Source organism: Salarias fasciatus, chromosome 14 (genome assembly GCF_902148845.1).
Source record: "Salarias fasciatus chromosome 14, fSalaFa1.1, whole genome shotgun sequence".
Lineage (NCBI taxonomy): Eukaryota > Metazoa > Chordata > Actinopteri > Blenniiformes > Blenniidae > Salarias > Salarias fasciatus.
Window position 1 is genome coordinate 29180516 of NC_043758.1, and position 23654 is coordinate 29204169.

General features: G+C 43.2%; 3 protein-coding genes across 3 annotated transcripts; 2 read left to right on the forward strand and 1 right to left on the reverse strand.

Annotated features, from left to right (window-relative positions):
• Positions 1–6425: 6425 nt before the first annotated feature.
• On the reverse strand, positions 6426–9810 carry rwdd2b (RWD domain containing 2B). The gene is made up of 4 exons (XM_030108609.1): positions 9425–9810; positions 9262–9332; positions 7523–7891; positions 6426–7456 (listed from the first exon to the last, which is right to left on the reverse strand). The coding sequence occupies exons 1-4, from the start codon at positions 9623–9625 to the stop codon at positions 7204–7206; spliced, it is 894 nt and encodes a 297-aa protein (XP_029964469.1). The 5' UTR covers positions 9626–9810; the 3' UTR covers positions 6426–7203.
• A 324-nt stretch (positions 9811–10134) lies between these two features.
• Positions 10135–16733, forward strand: usp16 (ubiquitin specific peptidase 16). Its single transcript, XM_030109363.1, has 18 exons — positions 10135–10343; positions 10462–10528; positions 10608–10792; positions 10867–10970; positions 11123–11235; positions 12248–12480; positions 12557–12646; positions 12751–12881; positions 12972–13059; positions 13287–13368; positions 13613–13704; positions 13787–13840; positions 13913–14074; positions 14152–14767; positions 14883–14974; positions 15087–15173; positions 16196–16343; positions 16432–16733. Exons 2-18 carry the CDS (start codon positions 10468–10470, stop codon positions 16551–16553), a joined length of 2460 nt encoding a protein of 819 aa, XP_029965223.1. The 5' UTR covers positions 10135–10343; positions 10462–10467; the 3' UTR covers positions 16554–16733.
• A 160-nt stretch (positions 16734–16893) lies between these two features.
• Positions 16894–23480, forward strand: LOC115401076 (transcription regulator protein BACH1-like). The gene is made up of 5 exons (XM_030109235.1): positions 16894–16999; positions 19419–19676; positions 19859–21022; positions 21110–21316; positions 22393–23480. The coding sequence occupies exons 2-5, from the start codon at positions 19437–19439 to the stop codon at positions 22732–22734; spliced, it is 1953 nt and encodes a 650-aa protein (XP_029965095.1). The 5' UTR covers positions 16894–16999; positions 19419–19436; the 3' UTR covers positions 22735–23480.
• The last annotated feature ends 174 nt before the right edge of the window (positions 23481–23654 follow it).

Consider the following 23654-nt stretch of genomic DNA (forward strand, 5'->3'; position numbering starts at 1 on the left):
GGATTCCTGATCAGCTTGACGGACAGCAGGTGTGCAATGGAGGGAGTGGAGACAGAAGGAGGAACAGCAGAGGGAGAGTGTCCTGTGGCCCCTGTAGCAAGGGAGAAACAAACCCAGACAAGGGAGAAAGACAAGAAAACCTCAGAGGAGGGAAGGAGGAGGCAGGAAAGTCCTGGAAGATCTAAAAACATGAGTTTTGATTAACTGCTCACTCGGTGTGAATTTCTGGTTCTGTTTACCCTGTTAGCTTCACCTGAGATTGGCTCTAGTCCCCTTTAACCCTATACTGATCAAACTGTTACAGAACATGGATGAAGTGATATGAAAGTGGCTGCATGAAGTCTTTGCTCAGATTCTTAAAGACAGGAGTGTCAAACATAAGGTCCATCAGCCAAAAATGCTCATAATGCAACAGCTTTTGGATTTTTTTTTTTTTTTACATTTGACAGGATTTGGCACCAGATGGTATCACTGAATTTGACTTCTCGTTGACATTGTACTCATTATTTTATGTATCCCATTTTCATCACATTTACTTTGTGCAACAACACAGAAAAACTTTAAGCTTAATTTAAAGGTTAATATTGTATTATTTTACCAGTCCAGCCCACTAAAGATGAAACTGGGCTGAACTGAAGCGTGTTTGATCCCCCACTTTAAGATAACGTGCCTCTCCTTCAGCGTCTCTGTTAAACTGAACTCCAGATGTACACATGTGAATAAAACTCTCCCCTGAAAGTTGGATCCAGATGATCAATTAAATACGCTCCCCAGAACAATGCTGCTAAGCTTCTTTTGTCTGCTGCTCGTTGTCAAAGTTGTCATGTTCATAAAAGCTGAGGTTCAATCATTCGTAACTGCTCTCGCAATGCTGCGCCACCGAGGCTGGAGGAAGCCTGTTCGCCAAGACAAGAGGATGATTGTGAGGTTTACGTTAAATTAACCGCTCGTCGTCACCCAACAACTGGAAGTCTCGGGGCTGTTAGTCCAGGCTGCTGCAAGGATTTAAGGATTTAAAAGTAAACAACTACAACAACATATTTCCAAGAAAAAAATAAATAAATAACAACCATCGCACCGGTTCTCTGGTGTAATCCGTCGTGGGAACTTTCCTCACAGATAGCCGGCACCTTCTAAAGCAAACGGTATATGAATGTGTACCCAGAGTATTAACGAGGTTCTGATGCCCGCCGGACGCCAGCTGTCTGGATGAGGGCGGACATCAGGTGTTGGCATCAGCCTCATTATCATCAAAGTGCTCCTTGAACCTCCTCTGGATGCTTTCTCTTTGTTCCTGACTTGAAGAGCAGCGGCAGAAGACAACATCACATTTAATCAAGTCGATGCTCTGCTAAACGGACGCTTTGTCTCGAGTGTTCCTAATGAGGGGAGCGACTGTGACGGCTCCCATCAGCGTCTCACGGCTTTCTTAAGCTAATGCCTTCAAATTTTCAAACAAACAGGGAATGTGTGTTTTCAGTCTTAAAGGCAGGACAGGTCACACTGTCAAATTACAATTTATCATTTAAAATGCTGTTAGATATTTGTCTTTTCTTGATTATTGTTGTTGTTTTCTTTGTCTGTCTACATTGTAAAACCTGACAATTTCATAGAAAGTAATTTCAGAAAAATTTCCATTCAGATAGAGCGATAGATATGTGATGTTTGGCAAAGGTTTCCTGAGTCACAGCAGGTGTGACATCCATTTCTATCTGAAAAATGTTCGAAAAGAGAGAAATAATCCCAGAAAATAAAATAAGAAAAATCTGCACTGATCTGATTACACACAAAACGGATTTTCACAAATCCTTGTATAAATCTGTGTCTGAATTAAAGCACTTAGCAGTGATAAGTAATAGAAAAGTAGTTGAAGTCGGTCAAGGGGTGACGCAGCACATTACAAGCGCGGACCAGAGCCGCTCTTGGTTTACTGGGTTGTCGGTGCGAAAGAGCTCATACAAAAAGGCGGGGAAGGACCAATGGGATCGCCGAGGCTTAAATCCTTCCGGAGCGGCGTGCCAGTCGTCTTTATGATGCCAGTCAGTGTGGTGGTGTCGGGCCTGGGGGATTACTCCAGACAGACAGCCCACTAAGACAACTGATTAAATACTAGTGAGAAGAGAGAAAATGTTTAATTCAGTCATATTTAGTATTCATGGGATGGAGAGTCATACAAGAGTTGACCTTGAGGGGTCATCAGGAGAGAAGGTCCAGAATCCCAAAGAGCGGCCGGGCCAAGTTTCCACACAAGACTTGGAAACGCCACTGATTGTGTTTTTAATTGCTTTGATTATCAAGTTTGCTTTGGCTGAATTGAAAATGGGAATGCAACGTGCGTTTGGCTGGCAGACTGATACGCCGTGAAAAGATGTTCTTGTTCTGACATTGTGATGGATTTATCTGAACGATCAACTCTGAAAACTCCAACTTCAGATGGAAAATGTTTGCCTATAAGGCCTTGGTCTTATTTATGGAGCGTGCGTGACGACAATCAATGACAATCTTAAAGATGACGCATTAAGGATAAAAGTGTGGGAAAAAAATCTTGTTATTTTTCAATATTTTCAGAAGCCATCATGATATCAGATATGCATATAGTGCTAAAACAGAAGAGTATAACTACGCCGCATCTCCGACGACCGTTACTCTTGACCGAAACAATCGCCAGTCAGAATGCGTGCCGACGCCGTGGATGTGTGCGAGACCAGGCCGCCCTGCCTCCTCATGGCTCTGAATATTTCTCAGCGTAAGTCTGACGCCTCATTGTGTTCCCCTGAAAAGCCTCTGTTCGCTGTTTGCGGCTCCCAGTAATTCAAAACAATGCTGTTTATATTAGCTTGGCTGTGTGAGCGAGTGCCAGCTATAGAGACGTGATGAAATCCCTATGTTAAAATACCTCACCATGACATTCAGAACTAATTCAATTATATGCATGATCAGTTCAATAGACCTACAGAATTAGGTTATTGTCTGGAATTATGAAAAAAAGGAAAACACCAGTAAATCATGTGTGAATGAAGTGTAATGTGGAAATGAATTTCACGAGGAGTTGCCAAAATGAGCTTCAAGAACAAGGGATAACAGATGATTTCTGCAGCCGTCTTCCCAGCTATTTACCCGCCATCAGCTGGATGCTCAGAGGAATGTCATCGTCGCCATTGTGTCTTTCATGGTGGTAAAATTGTGCAAAGCAATTTAAAAAAAGTCAACAACAAAAGGGTGGAATAGGTTCACAGCATGGTGAAAATTTAATTGCAGTCTGGCCTATAGGCAAGCACTGCTGTGAAGGAAGAAAAATTCCAAATATGTTCGGTATTATTGCTTCTTATACCGTGTAAGCTTGCTCATTAAATCAAGGCTACATACGTATGTGTTTTGATCGATGGCTCATTGCATGAACCGTGTGCTGTGAATACATCTGTGGAAGGTCAGTACAGGCGATCAGCTTCATGATGAGAACCAGGAGATTCCTCGAATTTCAGCATCCAACTTCTATTTCACTTCGTTTTCTTCCTCTCTCCCTCTCACTCCTTCTCGAGTTCAGCTTTTCCAGTGTCACCTCAGTAAAAAAACAAAAGTGCACAACAGGCTCGCTAACAATGTTAGCCGTTTAGTTACAGCCCGGCTCCCCGCTTTCATTTAATGTGAAAATATTAATATGTCACAGAACAATGAAACGCTGTGAGGCAAGTCGAGGAGGGAAATGAATGCTCGCGTTGCCCCAACCTTCACCCCCTGCACTATCTGGTGTCTGCAGTTTTGTGCTAATGATGCTGGAGTCGCAGAGTCCCTCGAGAAAGCAAAGCACCCCATAAAACTCCAGATCTGCCAAACCTTTCGCTGCTGAATCAACGAGGAGCCCAAATTCTCAAAACTTATCATCCAAAACCCAAAGAAATATCAGTGTAGGGACACTTTCTGATGCGTTGGTCCTGGACCACAAATTAAAGAAAAAAGACACAAGTTTGGAGAAGTTTAGAAGTTAGAATGATTGAAAACTTTTCTACAAGTTAAACGATTACGTGAACTTATGACACTTCAAATTGGAAGCAACAAAAAAGCGACTGAAACATCTGTGAATGTAACTGTTAGTCTCTTCATAGTAAGAATATGAGTTCCTCTCATGTTGCTGTTTAAAACCACAACTCTATAGGAAAACTCTGTCCTCACGGGCACATTTAGGTCCTTAATGTTATTTAATGAGGCCCACAACAGTTAAAAATACATGTGATTGTCCTAAACATACAGCTGTTCTGTATGAAGTGGTTATAAACTGCGTTTTATTGTCTGTGCTTTGATTGACTGACACGGGTCTAAATGAAGGTATGTGTTTGTGATATATATGACTTCATAGGAGAGAAAAGTTGTGAACTGTGAATTAAAAAAAGAGCTAATTTAACTTTGCATTCTGATGAAAAGTAACATTAGGAACTTACACATCAGCCGAGTCTGAAGCACAGAGGAAGCTCTGCAATGGAGACACTGACAATAGAGCTTATAAATCCCTCCATGATTAATTACAGTTGTACCGTCATGGAGTGAGCAAGTGGCTGTACGCTTACATTTTACCCTTCTCTTTACATATTTATATCACAAGGTGTGATTTCATTGCGAACTCATACAGAGCTGCTGTCAGTCTCGTCAGTATTATGTCAGGATCTGATGCTGGAGCCGCCATAAGTGCTTTTCATCCGTACATCTACTCAGGAAGTGAGGTCCAGTCACAGCGATGGAAGACTGAGAAGAATCACCAGAAAGGAAGCGAATCAATGAAGCATCTGGAAAACCGCTCATGCGTTGAATTCAAAGAGAAGAAAAATGAAGGAGGGTTTCTATACAAGCAACTAATTAAATTCCCGATCAAATTAAACAATGTGCTGAAGCTGATATGACAACAATCATTCAGTCCGCAAACACACAAGTCAGGAGTTTTGTGATGGAGTAAATTTGAAGACGGCAGAAAGTCGTACAGGCAGTGATAAAAGGCTCATCTGCCTGATCCAGCTTAGAGACTCCTCTGTCGAAACTTGAGAGGTTATTAGACCCAGTGTTGCAGAGTGAGGGGTCGGGAGGGGTCACGCATCTCCATTTGAAGTATTAAGCCGTGAGGGACGAGCCGAACTCGTGTCGAGCTCTTCTCCTGCAAAGTGAAAAGCTCTCCGTCGAGACGTCTGAAGGCGCAGGTCAGAGGTCCTTCCACTCCGTCCATTAGGCGTCGGACTGGAGGGAGCAGCGGCTCTCCGAGAGGAGGGCAAACGGCGAGGACATCGTGGAACCGTCGACCGACCGGACGCCTCCCAAGTCAACAGAAACCAGCTCGTGGCTCAAACCCGGATCTGCTCATCTCCGCCAACAAACGCTAGCTGTTTGGAGATAACATGAGCTGACACATGCAGGGTGCAGCATTTTCAGTTTTGCATAAACAGACCCTGCTTCATACCAAGCAGTAACTTTAGGTTGAGTTAATGGAGGCCAGTTAGAGGCAACTCACATCAAAATGTCCCTCTTTAACTTTCATTTTTTGTGACGACTCTAAATAATTTCCTCATCCGTCATAAGAGTCCAAAATGCAGTCAATCACCTTTTCCACTACGGAATTATGTGGCTGCTAATTTACAGAGCAAATATCAGGTGCATGCCTGTAAAGAAAAAAAAAATCACAAACATGCATGTATTATAAGGTTTTTCCTTAAAATGCTTTCACTAATATCATGATTACAACTGATATTTTTTCAATTAGTTTTTTCCATGGTCATTTGTCAGATTTTATTCAAATCATGGCTACAGTTTCCTTTAACTAGACGTTTTTAGATGAAAAATTTTGCACATTTGTGATCGGTTGGGACCAGTGCAGCCTCCTAAAATCACAGATGACATCTGTGGTTGGCATGTTTGCCAAATTTGATTATGTAATGCTGCCATCTGCTGGTCAATGAATCCCATTCTAGTTTACAAGTAAATTAAATCCACTCCAACCCGCAGCTTTGCAGTCAGCTCATCATGGGCTGTATTGTTGTGATTTATAGAAATTATACAATTTAAATAGTTCTCAGGTACATGGTTGGTACAATTCTAGTGTCAATGTCATTATGAAAAGGGCAAAAAACATCCCATCAGTTAATATTTCACAGTGTGAACTCCATGGCTCTTAATCTGGGTTCAAACTCCTTTGACAAGATCATTTTCACTGCTCTTCAAACTGATATGAATTGCAAAAGATGTGTTAAATCGGCGCTTCCTGCAAGTAAGAGCTGCACTTTGAAAGCTCTCTCAGGAAAATAAAAACCTCAACACTACTTGATTTGACCCCCAAAGGTGTAAAATCATCATAAAAATCAATGAAGAAGCTGAATTGAGATGCATGCTCGATACCCGGCACACTGTAATTGCCAGAGTGTGATCAGCAAATCTGAGCAATTTATCAAATGACTAATCATCGACAGAAAATTAGAAAAGTACTTTTCACAGTTGTGTTATCTATTATTCACATGAAGCAAATCAACAGATTTGGAAAGCAGATACGCAGCGTATTGTTGACTGTGTTGTTCAATTAGTGAAGTATTATCAGACCTCAGGATCCCGTAATGGCCTGGAATTACTGCTATCTGAGGAGCCAAACACCTGGGGCAAGGTGTGATCCGCAGCACGAGGATGAGGAATTAAAATTGCAAATATAATTGAGGTCCTTGAGAAATCTGAGATAACCATCGTTTTAATGTTTATGTGACTTAAGTCAACAGAGTGGGAGCGCGGTGTTTATCAAATCAGAGAAATGTTCTTTAAAGCCTTTTATCGCAGCGAGGTCCCAGATGAAGATCACAGTCATTTATTTTCATTTAGAACTGCTACATGTTGCCCATATGAATCAATTAAACCACTTATCAAAATTACACAATTAGTTTCGCTGTACAACTTTACACCACAAGGCGGCGTATTGAGTCACTCGAAGAGCCTGGAGGCAAAGTTATGGAATAAAAGATGAATCTTTTGGTTTTTATACTGTGGTGTTGTCATATTTACATAATTTACTCACAAAACTGTCATCAACTCCAAAGGAAAAGAGCGAAAGCAGTCAAACTGAAATCCAGACGAATGAACAAAGTGACTCAATACTGCCACCTACTGTGTGACTCAAACTCTACAAAGTGTCATTTCAAGAACAAACAGCTTTGAGAGTGTAATATTTCTGTTGTACCTCAGTCTTTATCTTCCTTCAATACCAAAATATATCTGAAAGATGTCACAACAGCCTTTCTCATTCAGGAAGTGGTAGAGCTGGCCCAGGTCCATGTGATTCCCTCTGTTCCCGTGTGGGTCGAACATCGCTTCTTCAAAACCCGTGAATTTTCTCAGGGAATCTATACTTTGACCAGTCCCACTGCCGTCGCCCTCCTGATCGAGGCGAACATCTTCTCTGTGTCGAATCATGATCTTCTTCCAGGTCAGAACCTTCACTCTGAAACAAAGGGAGAGGAGTTGAGATGTATAATGGAGCTGGTATGTGAGTGCTCTCTCGCTCTACCTGGACCAGAACTCCTCGCAGGCCGACTGCGGACCCTCCACGCACACGATCCCGGGCTTCCCGGGCATGCTGAACCCAGACAGGCCCAGCTCTTTGGACCACTCCAGGATGTTCTTCCTCTTTGACTTGTTGTAGATGTGGTGGCTGTAGATCCACAGTCGGCTGAACGCTTCCTGCGGCCGCGGAGAGCCGGGCGTCTTCTGAGCGGCCGGCGCCGCCGATGAGCTTTTACCAAGGAAGTCCTGCAGGTTTTCCTTCAGCCAGTCCACGGCGGCCAGCACACACACCTCCCCCTGGCAGCTCTCCGTCAGGTAGGCGCCGAGACGCGAGTGCAGCTCCGTCTGCTGGGCCCTGCTGAGTCCACAGCACCTGCAGGACCAACCGAGAAGGCTTCAGAGGACACCGAAGGTCGCTTGGAGCTTTCTGCCAGGGAAACTGCTGCGTGGTCGAGAAAAATGATCGGTTTGGATACACACCAGCAAAAAGCAATAACAGACGTAGATGAACGGTAGTTTTTCAGTTAGCGCTGAATCATTTTCATTTTAATAATAGATTTTAAGATTATACGGCAAGCAAATGTCAGGTCAAGGTCAAAGTTCTTCAGTTAGAGAGAAAATGGGTTTGGATTGAGGTTATCGGTCTCTAAATTGGCCACAGGAGTGAATTAGTGTGTGTGTGTGTGTGTGTGTGTGTGTGTGTGTGTGTGTGTGTGTGTGTGTGTGTGTGTAGTGTGATAAACTGGTGACCTGCTCAGGTCTATCCTGCCATTGTCAGGTGGGATAAAGGTTTAGAGAAGATTTAAGGCTGAATCTGGACTCATTACATTTTAGACCGTTTCCTCTTTAATGCTTCAAGTTGCAACCTGACATTTTTAGCAAAGGCTCTGCTTTTAATCCCGTCAAAGTTTACAAAAGAAAGAAAAAATCTGGCGGATGAGGCCTTTTCTGCAGCAGCCTCTCTGATGATGTCAGACTTATAAGTTGTTCCTTTCCTTTAAATCACTTGAAAATGTGCATTAATGTCTTTGCAGATTCTGCCCTTCGAATGATTTTGTCCCTTCAATCCAAAAACACACACAAGAGGACAATTATTTACACTAAACTGCCTATAGGTGTGACTCACTCTCTGTTTGCCCTGTGATGACAGATCATAAACGTGTGCACTTTGCCTTGACAAATCATTAGCTGTCATCAGGTCCAGCACACTATGTTAGATGAAGAAGACAGATGGTAACGGGTTTCCTCTGGGTACTTCCATTTCCTCCCACAGTGCAAAAACATGCATGTGGGGTTAATTGGAGCGCCTCCTGTGAATGTGAGTGTGTGATTGTCTGTTTCTGTGTTCGTCCTGTGATGGACTGGAGGTCTGTGCAGGCGTAGCTGGGATTGGTTCTGTTACCCTGAACAGGTTAAAGGGGTATTGAAGAAGGATGTTTACTTCAGCTTACCTGTGAACATATTTTAAGAGCATTTTCTTTTCATATATACGTATGTCTGCTTTCATCTACTTTTTAAAGGCAATCTGTAAATTTTTTTAGATGAATTATGGATTTATTTTCAAGTTTTTCTAAATCACTGTGAAAATTCTTGGTTCTGAATGATGCCACATAAATAAGTATAGTAAAGAAGCTCTCCGTTAACTTTAAATTGTCATAAAAATTATAAATTACTGTAATTATTATACATTTACAGGATGAGTTAGTAATAAATAGCTAATAACTTTATAACACGTCTGCTTACCTGACTGTTATTTCTGGGAGCACAACATTGGGATAATCTGATGGGTAGCAACAGCATACTAAGAAATCCACCTGAATGGGAAAAAAAGAAGACAAAACCACAGCATGTTAAAACTTTTAGGAGCTGAAACAGAAGCCCATAATGACAGGTGACAGTCTGTTACCCCCTCCAGCTTCTGTTTGATGGTGAATTGGGGTCTGGATGGAGGAGGGTGGTCTGCTGGAGCCGATCCCTCCACGTAGTCCCTGAGCTCGGCCAGAGCCAGCTGGTCTGTGATCTCCAGCTCCTCCACGGTGGGAAACATGCTGGTGAGCAGGTCGATCTCTGCCAGCTGAGCCTCAGCACACTCCAGGTGAGAAGACATGCTGGTGGAGGCAAAGGTAAGGCACACCTCACCACCGATCAGACGAACAGCATCAACGCTTTAGATGACATTTTGCATCAGTCCGCAAGAAAATATCATCATGATGCATGTATATGAAACACGAAAACAAAAGTTTAGGTAAGTGAAAACCCCTTCACACACACGGGTGAGTCAACCATTTCTCGTGTCGAGTCGGACTCATTTGAGCGACGCACACACTGGAAACACGGGGCTCGGTGTTACGGATTATCTGGTTTCCCTGTTATCGATCACCCACTTCCGCTAACTTCCGCTCCTTCCTCCAGTAAAATCACGCAGATATTAAAAACCCTTCAAAATCCTTGCTTACCCTAGTGAACTCACTTTATTCGCATTTTAAATAAAGTTTTAAAGAGTTGGGCCTTTTGTGAGTTTGAGTTTAGCATCCATTGTTACTCGCGGCGACAACGCTCGAGGAAGTTATCACCAGTCAACAAGGAAACCAGTTAATCTGAAACACCGGACTGCGGACACACGTTCCGCCACATTTTGTGTGTCATCTAGGATTTTATTCCTGGATTTATTTCTGCCTGATCAGCGGTTCTGTCCTTTTCACATTCAAAACTTCCCTGAAAGTTCACATTTTGAGGCTTCGTATCAAGTTATTCATGTCAGGTTTGAGGAAACCATCCAGCACTGAGTAAATGAAACCTGGATGTTTTAGGTTCCGTTTGAAACTGTAAGTTGATCCCGATTCTGTCCAAATTCTTTTAATGTTTGCAACTTTGCACTCATTTCTTTTGATGTTGCCAAATCTGATGTTATCAACATGTCAATAATTGTGTAATCGTGCTCAGGTGAAGATGGGGAAGAAAAGAGGAAAAGACAAAAGCTTTAAAGAAGATGATGACTTCGATCTGGCAGGTAAGTAATCATCTCCACACACCTGTAGAAAGCCTAATGTGACCTTTTTTTAATGGTAACTTTGTCTTTGTCCTCACAGTGCGATCCTGCAGACACATCATGAAGGGAACAGACAAAACTCTCCTCAAGAAACTTGCCTCCATCTCTGATTGGACGAGCTGTCAGGACTGTAAGCATGAAGAGGATAAAGAAAACATCAGCACGGATCAGCCTGAGGACTCTGAAACAGCAGGGATGTGGATGTGCTTGAAATGTGGCCACAGAGTGAGTCTATCTCATTCATGTATCACTCAGGATATGAAATGACTGTTGATCTAACTCATGGCTTCTTCTTCCAGGGATGTGGGAGGAATTCGGAGAACCGGCACGCCATCCAGCATTTTGAAACTCCTCGATCAGAACCGCACTGCTTGGTGGTCAGTTTGGACAGCTGGAGTGTGTGGTGAGTGTGTTTGAAAAGGGGTGAAAGCTTCTTCCTGACTCCATGTCATTCAGGACATCACATCAAACCAGAAAATGTTTTGGCGTCTGAACACAGAAATACATTTTACCTCGCCTTGTCTTGCGTTCTCTGAACTGTCCTCAACCTTCCAGGTGTTACATCTGTGACGACGAAGTCCAGTACTCCAGAACGGGATATCTGGCTCAGCTGGTGACCAACCTCAAGAAGCAGACCTCTTCAGAGTCAGTAAAGAAACAAGACAAAAGTAGGTTTCATTCCAGACGGAGCACAGCTCGTTTAATTTCACAGTTTTAAGATAGTTTTATGCCAGTGGAAGAATTATAATCTAGCGAGAGACAACCATTAATGTAAGTTTTATTTTACCATTCTAGATGTACTAAAGCCAATAATAACTTGCCAGTATTGTATACATTATATATAATTTTCATGTGATTTAACGTTTCCCAGCGACACCGTCAGTTCTGGTTATGCAGAGGCAAAGGGCCACCTGTAAATATGGAGACATGAAACAAACAGAAATGCCTTTTTTACGAATTTTAAAAATGAGCAGAGACACAAAGAACGAACATTAAAACATAAAATGACCACACAGATACAAAAAAGGAAAGAAAAATAGCAGTGCATTCATGCAAAACTTGTCAAATGAGGCAGAAATGAACTCATTCAAACAACCAAAAGGACACAAAAAAAATTAAAAAGGATTGAAATGGTGGAAAAATGTGAACATTTCAATAAAAGAGATCAACATGAGACCAGAAAAGTTCCAAAAATCACCAGAGTTATACAAAAACCTCCATCTGTTCTTTACTAATTCAAAAAGGTTTTAAAACCTTTGAATATCGTAAATGTCACCTCTTAAAATCATACTGGTTTAGCTGCGCACGTTGTCAAAAAGGCAGAATTCCAAGGAATCTATTTAGAAGTCGCTGGAGTTAGGCAGACTTTCTCAGTCTCAGCTGTCACTCACGGTGTACAGATCAAGCCTTTATGTTTCACTTTTTTGTCTTTTAAATTCACACACAGGTCGTACAATACAGCCATACTGTGTGAGCTGCCCTATAAAAACACATCATTATCTCTGCACTGCTTCTAATATTCCAGCAAACTTTCATCAATGATTGCAAATCATCAGTTTGAAAATGCTGCTGCAATTTGATTTTGCATCTATTTTTCCATGCATATGTTGCTTTTTGCTAAAATATACGTTTGTGAGAGACTGTCTGGATACTGACTACCAGCCACGCTTGTTTGTTCAGGAGTGAAAGAGGAAGATGACTTATTAGAAGCCGAACAAAAAGCCGAGGCTGTAGCAGCAGAGGAAGGCGAGAACAAGGAGAACAAAGAAAACAGGGAGCCTCAAAAGAGAACCAGCAAAAGAGAGGCAGCTGGGAAATCACTGAAGTCTGACACAACTGAGGGAAGCGGCGGCGTTTCCGTTAAAGGCCTGAGCAACCTGGGAAACACTTGCTTCTTTAATGCAGTCATTCAGGTGAGATTGTGAACGACGGGATTCCGGTCCTCCCTCGCTCCTCACTTGAAAGACTCATTCTGATTGTTTTCTCCAGAATCTCTCTCAAACGCAGCTTCTGAGACAAACTCTGAATAAAGTCACAGAGGAGGAAACCAGTCTGGACATCAAACCCTGTCTGGATCTGGTATGTTGTGATTTAAATGTGTTCCTAAACTGTGACGACGGCACATATATCTCACTAAAATACACTGTTTACTGCTGAAAACCCGTCTTTTGTCGTCATTGTAGGCGCCGATAGCGGTGGAATTAGATCGGCCCGGCTCCCTGACCGTGGCCATGTGTCAGCTCCTCAATGAGATCCGGGAGACGAAGAAAGGCGTGGTGACCCCGAGGGAGCTGTTCACACAAGTCTGTAAAAAGTGAGTTCGGCGGGTGGAAGCGGACCTGAAACGCGCCTCGGAGCAGCGGCGTGTTGACGTGTTGTTGATCGTTTCGCCTCCTCTCTGCAGAGCTGCCAGGTTCAAAGGGTTCCAGCAGCAGGACAGTCAGGAGCTGCTGCGCTACCTGCTGGACGGGATGCGGGCCGAGGAGCTGAAGGTGTGCACCGAGAGTCAGGGAAAAGTTTGAATGTGCAGAAAGAAGATTGCAGGTTTTTTCTATAATAACCTCAGATTCTGCTGCTTGAAAAGATGATTTGAACAAAGCAGTCGTTTCATAAGAGTCCAACTGAAGCTTTTAAACCGAGGAAGTGTGCTGTAATCTTTATTTCACAGATTATGAAGGGTCATGTTTGGTTTTTTTACATCCGGCGCTTGTCTCTGCAGAGGGTGAGCTCGGGAATCATGAAGGCATTGAAAGAATCTAGAAAAGACGCAGATGGAGAGGAGCTGAAATCACTGGTAAAAGGTGAGCAGCTTTTTATTGAAATAGCTTTTAAAATGGCTTTGCACATCACACATAATCAGTCGCTTCACAACAGTAGGAGTTATTTTTGCATCAAAATGTCCCCAAAATGAGATTCTTGACAATTACTTAGTACAGATCAAGACTGAAACCATACTGGGACTTTTAACATCTTGTACCTTGTCAAATGAGCAACAATATCAGAGTCGTCTCCAGCAGAGTAACGAATGCGGCTTTCTTGTTTCAGAGTATGAGAAAAATGGATCTCCCAAGAATTTCGTCGACCAGGTGTTTGGTGGGGAAATGACCAGCACTATAATGTGTCAGCAGTGTAAAACGGTGCGTACTGCGGCTAAAACGAAATCCTTCCAGCTGCACACGGTTTATGAGACGCTAAAAGTTCCCACTGCGTCTTTCACAGGTCTCTGTAGTGAGAGAGATGTTTTTGGATCTGTCCCTTCCTGTAGCAGATGAGGTAAAACATTTGATTTTCTGAGCAATTTTCATTTTATTTGTGTCTTATCCTCATGTTATGTCATTCTTAAAGGCTTACAGGAAGAAAAACCAGAAAAAAGTAGTTCAGAAGGCGAGTGCGACGAGCCAAGACGGCCGCAGCAGCCCCGCCTCGGCCAGCGGGAACGACGACGTCCCCGCTGGCAGCAAGTACCAGCACAAGAAAGCCAAGAAGCAGGCAAAGAAGCAAGCAAAGGTACCACAGCAGTGGAGTACGAAGGTAGTTTAAACAAAGCAGTACGAGCTGACTGATCTATCCTCATCTGCCTCCAGCAACAAAGAAGACAGCAGAAGCTGGACGGGAGAGTCACGCTGGACAGCCTCACGTCGCCCAGCCCCACGCCGAACCAACGCGCGGACGACAACGAAGCAACCTCAACAAGTGAACAAAACCCCGCAGAAGGAGCCGAGTCCGAGCAGAGCCCGGCGGCCCTCGACCCGGTGGAGGACGAGCAGGACAAACAGGAAGACAGAGAATCGGTGGGAGACTGCAGCTCGTCATCCAGCAACCGCTTCAGCGCCTTGTCAGAGGGGCAGCAAGCGAAGGGCGACGCCCCCAGCGCGGACGAGGACGGCGAGGAGGACTCGCTGCTGGCGGAGGAAATGGAGAAAGTCAACCTGGACGACGCCTTCATGGAGGATACGGACGCTGTGGAGCAGAGCATGGAGAGCGAAGAGGATCCGCAGGAGGCCAAAGAGTACACCGTCGTCAACCAAGACCCCGAGCTGGCCTTCCGCACGCTCGCCACCAGGACGACCCCGGACAAGCAGGAGTGCTCCGTCCAGTCGTGCCTCTTCCAGTTCACAGAGGTGGAAACGCTCTCGCAAAACAACAGCCTGCTCTGTGTCACGTGCACCAAACGGCACCGGAAGGACGGCAAGGCTGCAGGTAAAGAACTCAAGCTACAGCTGAAGGAATGGAGGAGTCCTGCCGGTGCTTTCATCTCAGCAATTTAAACTCCACTTTTCTCAGAGTTCATGACCTGTGTTTGTGTTTTGATTAGAGTCCAAGAACGTCTACACAGATGCCTTGAAGCAGATGCTGATTTCCTCCCCGCCGCCGGTCCTCACCCTTCATTTAAAGAGGTTTCAGCAGGTAGGACAGTGGAAGGAGAGTTTTTAGTCTTTTTTTTAAATCCAGTCAGATATGCTGCTTCCCATTAAAAACATTTCCTATTTGTAATTTGACTGTCTTTTCTTTACTCTAGAGTGGATACAGTATTTGTAAAGTAAACAGACACGTCCAGTTCCCTCTGGTTCTGGATCTCGCTCCCTTTTGTGCAGTCAAGTGCAAAGTAAGTATAGAAAATAACGGCCTCTGTTAATGAATGCAGTGTTGTTGTTGTTGTTGTTGTTGTTGTTTTCAAAAAGCAGATCAGGGTGATGACTTTTTGAGAAGAAATCGTGATGAAAAAAAGTAGTCGATTAAACTTCAATTTATCAAACTAGGATTTTAGAGCTCAATACATTGTAAGTGCAAAAGGCAAAAACTCAAACTTGGTCAACTTTCTGTGCAAAACCAGAATTTTGTAGAGCTGTAGATCAGTGGTGGGGAATCCTGGTCCTGGCGGGCCGCAAACCTGCATGTTTTCCATGTCTCCCTGCTTCAACACACCTGAATCGAATCAAGATTCATGGCCAAGTCCAGCAGAAAGCCAGATAACGAGCCTCATTGCACTCAGCTGTGTTGAAGCAGGGAGACATGGAAAACATGAAGGGCTGCGGCCCTCCAGGACCAGGGTTCCCCACCCCTGCTGTAGATGATACATGAAGACATATCAGATTAATAATAATAATAATAATACATTTTATTTGTATAGCGCTTTTCAAGATACTCAAAGTCGCTTCACAATACAGCAAATTAAATTAAAAACAACAGCATAAAATCAACAGCAGTAAAAAAAAAAAAAAAAAGCATCAAATTGAAAGCATCAAATTAGAACTTAATAAATCATGTTGACCAGGGGTGGGAAAAAAACTTCAGGGAAGTCTGGAAGAATTTCTTTGGTTATTGGTTAAAATATGGCACATTTGAGCAAAGTGACGTGACTATTTACAGTTATCTTGAGGTTCTAACTAAAGAATTAAAATGAGCTTTAGTAGAAAATACTAAGTCTAGTAATTGCAAGATGTGCAATATGTAAGACTTCCAGACATCTCATTCTAAAAACATTTACAGATTTGCTCCTATTGCTTCAGGATCTCAAAAACTATCAATAATATTTTGGATTTTTGAAAATACGCATAACATGTGACACGACAGTTGAAGGAGCGTCTCATGTAAAATAAACACTAACCAGCAGTTGTTCCCTAACAGGACACAGCAGAAGAAGACACTCAGGTTTTGTACAGTTTGTACGGTATCGTGGAACACAGCGGAACAATGAGGTCCGGTCATTACACAGCTTACGTGAAAGTCCGCCCCGACTGTCCCAAACCCTCATCCAATGGGATCGCTGCTGAAGGTGGGTGTACCGGAATGTGACAGTTGGATAATAACTGGGTCTCAGGGATTTAATTGATCCTCATTATTTCCTCTCACTTTCTGTTCAGGAGCTGCAGAAGCGCCGAGAGCATCCTGGTTCCACATCAGTGACACCAGCGTCCAGCCCGTCAGCGAGAGCAAAGTCCAGGGCTGCCAGGCTTACCTCCTCTTCTACGAAAGGATCAAGTGATTCAAAGCATGCCTCAATACTCAGGAAATCCAAATCAACCTGCTGCTTCAGATACACTTCAGTGGAGAGATGTTTCTCACCTGTAACAATAAAGATTGGAGATGAGTGGCAGTTTGGGAACAATTTTCTGCTGGAGAAAGTCTATTTTTAATCAATTTGTTGTAAATAAATAATTTTAAATGAGAAGTCCTGCTTGCTCTTGTTTTTTTTTTTTTTTTTTTTTTTTTTTTTGAATAAAATTCTCATCGCTGAATCCATCCTTAGTATAAAGTTAATACCTGCTGGTTCTTTCTGACTCCGGCTCTGAGCATGAGCAGTAGGCACGCAGCTCTTCCTGGACCCTGTGGTCACATGACCTGGTAGAAAAGTGAGTCTCCGGACCACAACCACCGAATCAAGCCCCAAAAAAACCCCTCCAGGACACTGTAACACGGCTAACATGGCAGGTCAGTCACCGTTTCGTCTTTTGAAATGAATATGGGGGGTTTAGCGTGAGTGTTTGGGAAAGTCTGTTATTCCGCTGACAGCGAGTGTGGAGATGTGCTGACTCGTGCTAACGGATCGGCCTCTCGTCAAGATTTAATAATCTGGCCAACATTTTCACCCTCTCTGCTTATCATGCAACCAATATGGCATTATTTGCCAATATTAAAGACTTCGTCGTGACTTATGGAGGCTCGTTTCGCCGCTCCGTCAGGCCTCAATGAGTAACTAACTAAACATGAGTCAGCATTTTTGCGTAAAACTTGAGTTGAAATTTAACTCACTTTGTACACAGATGTGAACAGTTTACTAACTTATTCTGCACGAGATCATCAGAAGAAGGTTTGTCTGCTTTAACACAGTAAACAGAACCATAAACACAACTTAGTGTTTTTGGTCATAACAATCACATTTTCTCTACCGGAAGTAGAAATACTGGCTCAAGTTGCCCCTAAATGCAGACATAAATGTACCGAAGGTTGTGATAAAATCGTTCAGTTAGTTTGTGATCCTTTATAAGTGGCAGAAAAAAAGAGCAGACTCATGATGAGCTGTCATGAATCACAATGATTCATTTTCTTTGTGTACCAATGGGATCACTGAATGAAATCAGGTTGACGAGGCAGAGTTGGAACAGAATGTTTGCATGAGTTGCATAACTATAAAACTTCCCTGTTACATGTCTGCAGTGGTTTGGTAATGCTGTGAGGAACACAGAATGATCTCAAAGTGTAGGACAGAGGTGTCTGTCAAACAGATTTCAGGGTCCACATAAAGTCCAGTTTCATCTGGAGTGGGCCGACCTTTAAATTTCAACTTTAAATGTTTTTCTTTGTTGTGGCTCCAAGCATACATGATGAAGATATCTGGATTTTTACAGAGTAAGTAACTACAAGCTCAAAAGTGTCTTGTAAACCTGTGTAAATTAGATATTTTTTTATTGTATGAGCTCTCATAAGTGGGGCAGGGCGATATGGCCCAAAATTCTTATCTGGATTTTTTTTCTCAAAATGGCAATATATGAAATAAACTTGTTATATATTTTTCTAAAGTGCAACACAGGCACTTATATGAACCACAAGAATTAGCTGTACAAAATAGATATGTGAATTCTCTAGAAAAAAATGTTTAAAAAAGTGTCGTTCATTCAGAAAAATTATGTGTTTATTGGGTTTTAAACCAGCTGTGTCAAACTGATTGTAGTTCAGGGTGAAACTCACACCAGTGAAATGACAGCACAACAATGAACAAACATCCTCGAATCTAAATATTTTAGTGTAAATTAATTGAAAATATGCATGAAATTGTAATTTCTTCGAAATAAGTATAATTTCAACATCGTGCCAGTTGTGAACTCTGTGTTCCGGGTGCAAAATACAGTGACGTGTGCAATTGGTAGTTTGTACTCATCCCCAAAGCAGCAGACACCTCCTCTTCAACTTTTTCATCATTTTTGTATGCTGTTGAGAGGATCTGAGAGTAAAGTTTGGAGGATGCAAACCAAGAAAAAAACTCTCACCTCAATCGTATAAGCTACAAGCAGGAAGTGAAGAGACGCTGAAGACAAGGCAAATCGAATTCAATTTATTATCGAGGCTTCAACGTCTTGAAGGAAACCAGTGAAAATTGTTTTGGAATAGTCCAGATGAGAAACATTGTGTGCATCAACTTATGAGTTTCCTATTCAGATGGACGAAAGCGATCTCAGCAAAACTGGGAATTTGTGGAGTAAACCTCTGGACAGTTTCTCCGAATGTCACCTCTATATCAAAATAATAATACTAAATAGTCAGCATAAAATTATTTGACCATGTAGTGACCATCTTCAACATGTTTTGCTTTGAAATAATATTGACTGAAATTAGTGCGATGAAGCCGCCAAATAAAAACAGAGAACACATTTCTCATGGGATCATCAGTGTAATGAGGGTTTACTTTGTCAAGGTAGCAAAATCCACATGGATTACAATTAAGTTTTGTCTCGATCGTGCTTGTGTTCTTCGTTCAATATCAGCAAAATGGTGAAGGTGGGCTAAATAAGCTTTGGCTTCAGCCCGAAACCTTTTCAATCTGATAATATGTTCGCCATATATACATAAATGTCTTTGTACTTTTCTGTTTGTTATAGACTATGACCGAAATAAAATCTAAAATCTACACAAATCATCATCTGACCTATAAAATCTTTGTTGCGAGATCTTTTGTCAATCAAAAATATCTCTCGGCGCTAACAGCTAGATTATATAAGTTTACCATTTTAAAGGTTAATCCTGTTTTTTCTACAATTAGTCATGTTTTTCTTCTTGAATTTCTTCTTTTGTGAACAGTGATAAATTTGTGCAGTGTGGTGACCGTGGTGTTTTCCTCCATCCTGTCACGCAGGCTGACCTCCGAGGAACCATGACGCTCCAGGCCCCCCGCGTATCGGCGTTCACCTTCGAGTCGGCGGTGCACAGCACCCACGTCCTGCAGTGCCTGAACGAGCAGAGGCAGCAGGACGTGCTGTGCGACGTGACGGTGTTGGTGGAGAGCAGGAGCTTCCGGGCCCACTGCTCCGTCCTGGCCGCCTGCAGCGAATACTTCCACAGCAGGGTCACTAATGTGTCCAGACACAATCCCGTCATCACCCTGCCCGATGAGGTGGGCGCTCCCGCCGCACTCACGTCTTCTTTCAGCTTTGTTTAATGTGTTGTTGTATACATTTTCATCCTTTTCAACCCAGATGTTACGCTTTTAAAACTTTTTGATCATTGTGATGTTTCACAGGTGCATAATTTCTATTATGTCTCAACAATTTGTCGTCCACCTCTTTCCCCACACAGGTGACGGCGGATGGATTTGAACCCCTGCTTCAGTTTGCCTACACATCAAAGCTGCTTTTCACCAAAGAAAACATCCATGCCATCCACAGCTGCGCTGAGTTTTTAGGATTTCACAATTTGGAGTCAGCATGCTTTGATTTTCTCATCCCAAAGTTTTCCGAGGGCAAGAGAACCTCACAGGAGGTCAGGCAGCGAGCCTGCTGCCAAAGCCGGGATCCCAGCGCCAGTTTTGGCTCCGGCTCAAAGAGTGGCCGACCAGAATCATTTCAGTCACACAGCTCAGTGCCTTCAGGAGATGATGAACAAACAAACTTCCCGTCACAGTGTTCTCAGAGCACACTGGGTCAGATCCACGGCAGGGAGGAACACTTCTGTTTGGACAACTGCGGACCACAAATGGCCCCTTTATCTCTGGATTTAACCGCGAGCGGCGTGTGCCCCATGTTGTCCCTGCCATGCTCAGACTCTGACAAAACATATCATTCCTCTGAGTTTTCCGAAGGAGACATTCTGGAGATGGGGAACGAGTGTAATCAGAGCGGGATGAGTCTGGCAGATTGCAGCTTACCCTGCGCGCTGCCAGCCCCCGAGGAGGTGAATCCACCGGAACTCATAGAGTCAGCAGACACAGATATAAAACAGTCTATTGCGACTCTCGTGGCTGAAACCAACTGTAAACCCGGCTCGTGCCCGCTCCAGATGCCGGGGGGAGAAGACTGCGGCGCGCTGCTCCAGGAGGGCCAGCCCGGCCTCGGAGGGGGCATGGACGATCTGACGGACCAGACGCTGAGCGCGGTGAGCCACGAGGACGGCTTTGGGGAGCGGAGTCGCGAGGAGCGGGAAGTTGCAGAACATCTGGCGAAGGGGTTTTGGCCCGACCTCTGCCCGGCTCAGGCCCCGCCTCTCCCGCTGGATCCCACGGACCAAAACAATCTGGCGAAAGCATCAGACTTCCACTGGCTGAAGCAGCTGGATCTGAGCTCCAGTACAGGAGACTGTCCCTTCCTCAGGGGCCTCGGGACGGGCGATGAACCTGCAGCACACAATGACAGTTTGTCCCAAGCAGAGAAGAGCCCCTACATGTCGTCCTCATTCAACTCTGGGGACGATTCAGACCTGGACACGGATGGAGATGCTGAGGCCAACAAAAGAAGAGCAGCAGAGGTCATTTAAAATCACAATTTATGTCTCTCCTGTTCAATTTGAAAGCACGAGGCTGATAAATCTGATTTATAAACCTCTAATTTCCAGATTGACCTCCCATTCCCAGTGGAGCAGATCTCAGCATTGAACCGGAGCGCTTTCCAGCAGCTTCTGAGACACCACAGCCTGACCCCCGATCAGCTGGAATTCGTCCACGACGTTCGGCGGCGGAGTAAAAACCGCATGGCTGCGCGACGCTGCCGGAAGAGGAAGCTGGACAGCATTCACCAGCTGGAATGTGAAATCAAAAAACTAGTAAGTTTACTCTAGAATGTTGCTGATAATCCATCCTCTGGCTGTGGGTCACCAGTCAACGGTGGCCTCCATAGTGTCATCACTCCCAGTCTTTATTCATATATTTTATAGTTGAGTCACAGGAATTGCAATCCAACTTGGTCGTCCCTTTGAACGTCAGTGTTTTTGCGTTGTTGTTTAGGCAAGGCACGTTTATTTATATAGCACTGTTCATACACAAGGCAGTTTAAAGTGATTCACAAAAGCAAAAAAAAAAAAATACACAAAACTACATTAAAATCATTGAAACAATGCAAGATGTCAAGAAAATAAAAGCTGAATTCATTGTGTCTTGTTCTCTATACATATAAACATACACAATCAACAGCACCAAATCATGACCCAGCATACTGACTATATGGTTTTCAAAACGTTGGCATGTAAACACGAAATGTTTCTAAAGTGAGAACTCAAGAACGATGCGCATTCAACTAGAATGTTGTTAGTTTTTAGCCCTGAAACATTTTTCATTTCTTGTTCATTCGACACATTAAAACATTTTTTTATATTTTTGCAGGCACCTGTAAGTGTGGTAAAAGTACCATAATTGAAATTACCACATATTTATGAGATGCCTATGAACTGCCTTTCTAACAAAATGTACAGTGGTTTGCAAAAGCTTTGATCGACCCTTGAACCTTTCCGTTCAGTCTGACTGAGCTTCAGATATGTTTCAAAGAACAACTTCAGTCTGTAGATGTGAAGAGAGCAAAAGCTGAGAGATACAAACCCCAGAAGACTTGCAGATAAAAGTTACTCTACGAAGTATTGACTCAGGGAGGAAGACTTTTGGACATCACACTACTTTGGTTTTTTTATTTGTTAAAAACAAAGAAAAAAATATTGTGTTGATTATTCACATTAAATCCCAATAAAAATATGTTCTTATGTGTGGTTGGAATGTTAGAAAATGTGGAAAAGACCATATTGGTCATTAGATTGTGGGACTGATCCACTGGATTAATTTCATGTCACGGACTATGAAGTGATGAAGGTTGTGGGAGTGATTTCACTTTCCCGTTTCACTCTTCACACAGAAAAGTGAGAAGGAGCGTCTGATGCAGGAGCAAACCGAGCTGGAGCAGAACCTGGAAGACATGAAGCAGAGCCTGTGCGGTCTGTGCAAGAGCGTGAGCATCGAGTGTGGCTCCGACCCCCCGCTGGACGCCATGCAGCTCCTCGCCAAACTCTCCCCGCAAAACTCAGACTCCGTCAAGACGGAGGAGCCGCAGATCACCGTCCAGATGGTGAGTTGTTCCCCGGAGGCGGAGCGAGACTCGGCTCAGATCCCCCCCTCGCAGGCCGGCTCAGAGGAGCCCGCCTGCCCCGTTCCTGCAAATTTGCTCGATGCCTGTCTGGACATGAACGACAGCATATGATTGGACTCCAGACGGTTTATGCAGAAGCACAGGAGAAAGGTGGACGGAGACTGTATACTGTAATCCTCTTTTGGGATAGACACGCTTTTCCTGTGTATTTTACTGAATAATTTTCTGCCCGGTAGAGATATCACCAGTTCCTCAATAGTTGTATTTCTACTCTGTATTTCAATATACAAGACACACAGTTCAGTATTCGTCATATTGATGGTGCAGGAAATGTTCAGGTAATTCTCAAAAGTTTCCATCTCCTAAAATTATGTTTGTTTTTCTCAGGAAAACTCACAAGCAGACTGTGTTTTAGATCCCACTCATGCAAAAACAGTTATGGAAATGAAATCTTATTTGTGTTTTAGCCTAATTGTTCTGCTTCTATGTACTGTATCCAAATCACTTTACTACTATGCTGTTTTTTTATAATCATGCATTAACAGAACAAATTACAGTAGATTACTAGAAAAGTGTCACTGCTAACATTAATCCATAATTTCATTTGAAAGCTAGTTTAAAAACCTGCCGGCCTCCGTCTGACAGATGGTACTAGTTTATCTGATATTGTAACAGAGAAACTTCAGAGAGTTTGTCGTTTGATGCAAAATGTGCCTTATGCAGTAGTAAAGTGTAAGTTGAGAAGGCTAAAAGAAATCTTTGTTTTTGTCTAGAGCACTGTTGCACATAAACTCAGAGCTGATATCGAAGGCATTCATGCATGTCTAGTATTTTCTATCCGATGCTTTCATGAATTACAGATTTAAATAAATAGCATTTTTGTTACCTTTCTGTGTTTTTTTTGTTTTTTTTTTTTGTTTTTTTTTTTGGACGGATAAGCGTGTCTGTGTGCAGCAACAGAGTCTGACCAGTAGGTGGCAGTATGGCCCCACCAATACCAGCTTCCCCCAACTTTAATACAGTTAACTGCC

What these genes read in the sequence shown, in the direction of transcription:
- LOC115401076 (XM_030109235.1), top strand. Translation starts at nt 19,437, where the DNA reads ATGACGCTCCAGGCCCCCCGCGTATCGGCGTTCACCTTCGAGTCGGCG. An exon ending in TCATCACCCTGCCCGATGAG is followed by an intron (nt 19,677 to 19,858) that starts GTGGGCGCTCCC and finishes TTCCCCACACAG; the next exon opens with GTGACGGCGGATGGATTTGA. An exon ending in AATGTGAAATCAAAAAACTA is followed by an intron (nt 21,317 to 22,392) that starts GTAAGTTTACTC and finishes CTCTTCACACAG; the next exon opens with AAAAGTGAGAAGGAGCGTCT.
- rwdd2b (XM_030108609.1), bottom strand. Translation starts at nt 9,625, where the DNA reads ATGTCTTCTCACCTGGAGTGTGCTGAGGCTCAGCTGGCAGAGATCGAC. An exon ending in TCAAACAGAAGCTGGAGGGG is followed by an intron (nt 9,333 to 9,424) that starts GTAACAGACTGT and finishes TTTCCCATTCAG; the next exon opens with GTGGATTTCTTAGTATGCTG. An exon ending in TGCGAGGAGTTCTGGTCCAG is followed by an intron (nt 7,457 to 7,522) that starts GTAGAGCGAGAG and finishes CCTTTGTTTCAG; the next exon opens with AGTGAAGGTTCTGACCTGGA.
- usp16 (XM_030109363.1), top strand. Translation starts at nt 10,468, where the DNA reads ATGGGGAAGAAAAGAGGAAAAGACAAAAGCTTTAAAGAAGATGATGAC. An exon ending in TCAAACCCTGTCTGGATCTG is followed by an intron (nt 12,647 to 12,750) that starts GTATGTTGTGAT and finishes TCGTCATTGTAG; the next exon opens with GCGCCGATAGCGGTGGAATT. An exon ending in CAATGGGATCGCTGCTGAAG is followed by an intron (nt 16,344 to 16,431) that starts GTGGGTGTACCG and finishes CTTTCTGTTCAG; the next exon opens with GAGCTGCAGAAGCGCCGAGA.